The 2,375-nt window shown below is 35.0% G+C and overlaps 1 protein-coding gene across 1 annotated transcript; it reads left to right on the forward strand.

The window, feature by feature from the left end:
• Positions 1 to 1,285: 1,285 nt before the first annotated feature.
• On the forward strand, positions 1,286 to 2,031 carry LOC108289647 (peptidyl-prolyl cis-trans isomerase A-like). The gene has a single exon (XM_017509161.2). The coding sequence runs from the start codon at positions 1,322 to 1,324 to the stop codon at positions 1,814 to 1,816; it is 495 nt and encodes a 164-aa protein (XP_017364650.1). The 5' UTR covers positions 1,286 to 1,321; the 3' UTR covers positions 1,817 to 2,031.
• Positions 2,032 to 2,375: the final 344 nt, after the last annotated feature.

Here is a 2,375-nt window from a genome sequence, read left to right on the forward strand (position 1 = left end):
TGTGGTATCAATTGTAATATCTTCTTAATCTCTGAATTTATTTATTTGAGTCCATAAAAAACTTTTAGAAGTCATGAATGAGTTCAGCAATGATTCAGGATGCAAAACCCACATACAAAAACAAAAGACAAACAAAATAGTAGCATTTCTATACTAACATTCAACAATCTGCAAAAAATCAAGAAAATAATTTCGTTTACAATAACTTTATAATAACTGCAAAATAAGTAGTTCAGCATAGTTTTAACCAAGAGTTAAAGAAAATCTGTATGCTGAAAACTATAAAATATTTACTAAAGGAATTGGAAAATATGCAAAAAAGTGAAAACATACCCTGTGTTTAAGGATTGGAAGACAATATTGTTAGAATGTTCATATTATCCAAGGTGACATACAGATTCAATGCAATCAAAATTCTAGTATTATTTTTCACAGAAATAGAAAAAAAAAATCTAAAATTTGAATGAAGCTACAAAAGCCCTGAAAAGCCAAAGCAATTCTGTGCAAAAAGAACAAACCTAGAGGAGTCATACTACTTGACTTTAAAATATATTACAAAGCTATAGTAACCCAATCATCAAGGTAGCATAAAAATAGATATGCAGACCAATAGAAAGGAATAAAAATCCTAGAAATTAATCCACAATTTATAGCCAACTGGTTTTTTGATAAAGGTCCCAGGAACACACATTGTGGAAAGGACAGAATCTTCAATAAATTATGTTGATAAAACTGGATATTCACATGTAAGAATGAAATTAGGCTCCTATATCTTATAATATATCAAATCAACTCAAAATGGATTAAAGACCTAAGCTTAAGATACAAAATTTTGAAACTTCTAGAGGAAATCATAGGGAGAAGTTCTACAACTTGGGTTGAGCAACAACTTTTTGGATAGGACAAAAATCACAGACAACAAAAGCAAAAGTAGACAAATTGGATTCCATCAAATTAAAAAAGCTTCTCTATAGCAAAGGAGAAAACCAAAAAAATGAAGAGAGAATCCAAAGAATAGAATAAAATATCTGCAAACTATTCATGTGATAAAGGGTTAATATCCAGACTATATAAGAAACTTAAACAACTCAATAGCAAGAAAACAAATAACCTGACTTTTAAAATGGACAACAGACCTAAATACATGTTTTAAAAAGCAAACTTTAAAAATATTTATCAGGTATATGAAAATCACTATCAAGGAAATGTAAATCAAATCCACAGGGAGATATCACCTCACTTCTGTTCGAATAGTTTTTAATCAAAAACACCAGAGTGCTTTGCAGACGCCGCCACCGCCTGGAGCCTTCTAACATCAGCCATGGTCAACCCCACTATGTTCTTCCACATTGCCATCGACAGCGAGCCCTTGGGCAGCATCTCTTTCGAGCTGTTTGCAGACAAGTTTCCAAAGACAGCAGAAAACTTTCGTGCTCTGAGCACTGGAGAGAAAGGATTTGGTTATAAGGGTTCCTGCTTTCACAGAATTATTCCAGGTTTTATGTGCCAGGGTGGTGACTTCATATGCCATAATGGCACTGGTGGCAAGTCCATCTATGGGGAGAAATTTGATGATGAGAACTTCATCCTAAACCATACAGGTCTCGGCATCTTATCCATGGCAAATGCTGGACCCAACACAAACGGTTCCCAGTTTTTCATCTGCACTGTCAAGACTGAGTGGTTGGATGGCAAGCATATGGTCTTTGGCAAGGTGAAAGAAGGCATGAATATTGTGGAGGCCATGGAGCGCCTTGGGTCCAGGAATGGCAAGACCAGCAAGAAGATCACCATTGCTGACTGTGGACAACTTTAATAAGTTTGACTTGTGTTTTATCTTAACCACCAGACCATTCCTTCTATAGCTCAGGAGAACACCCCTCCACCCCATTTGCTCGCATTATCCTGAAATCTGTGCTCTCTCTGCAGTTCCCTTTGGGTTCCATGTTTTCCTTGTTCCCTTCCATGCCTAGCTGGATTGCAGAGTTGGGTTAAGTTTATGATTATGAAATAAAGACTAAATAACAACAACAACAACAAAAAAAACCCACCAGAGTTAGAAAAATTGTAAAGAAAAGGAGCCTGACATACTGTTAATGGGAATGTAATGCTGTTATGCACAGCTATTATGAAAAACAGTATGTAGTTTTTTCAAAACATTAAAAATAGAACTCCTATGTTATCCAGAAATTTCACTACTGGGTATATATCCAAAGGAAGTGAAATCAGTATGTAGAAGAAATATCTATAATCCCACAGTCATTGTAGCATTATTCACAATAGTGAAGATACGGAAGCAACCAAGTGACCCTCTAAGGATGAATGGATAAAGAAAATGTGGTGTACATACAATATTTACCCTTAAAAACAAGAAA

The sequence above is a fragment of the Cebus imitator genome, unplaced genomic scaffold (assembly GCF_001604975.1).
Source record: "Cebus imitator isolate Cc_AM_T3 unplaced genomic scaffold, Cebus_imitator-1.0 Scaffold408, whole genome shotgun sequence".
NCBI lineage: Eukaryota > Metazoa > Chordata > Mammalia > Primates > Cebidae > Cebus > Cebus imitator.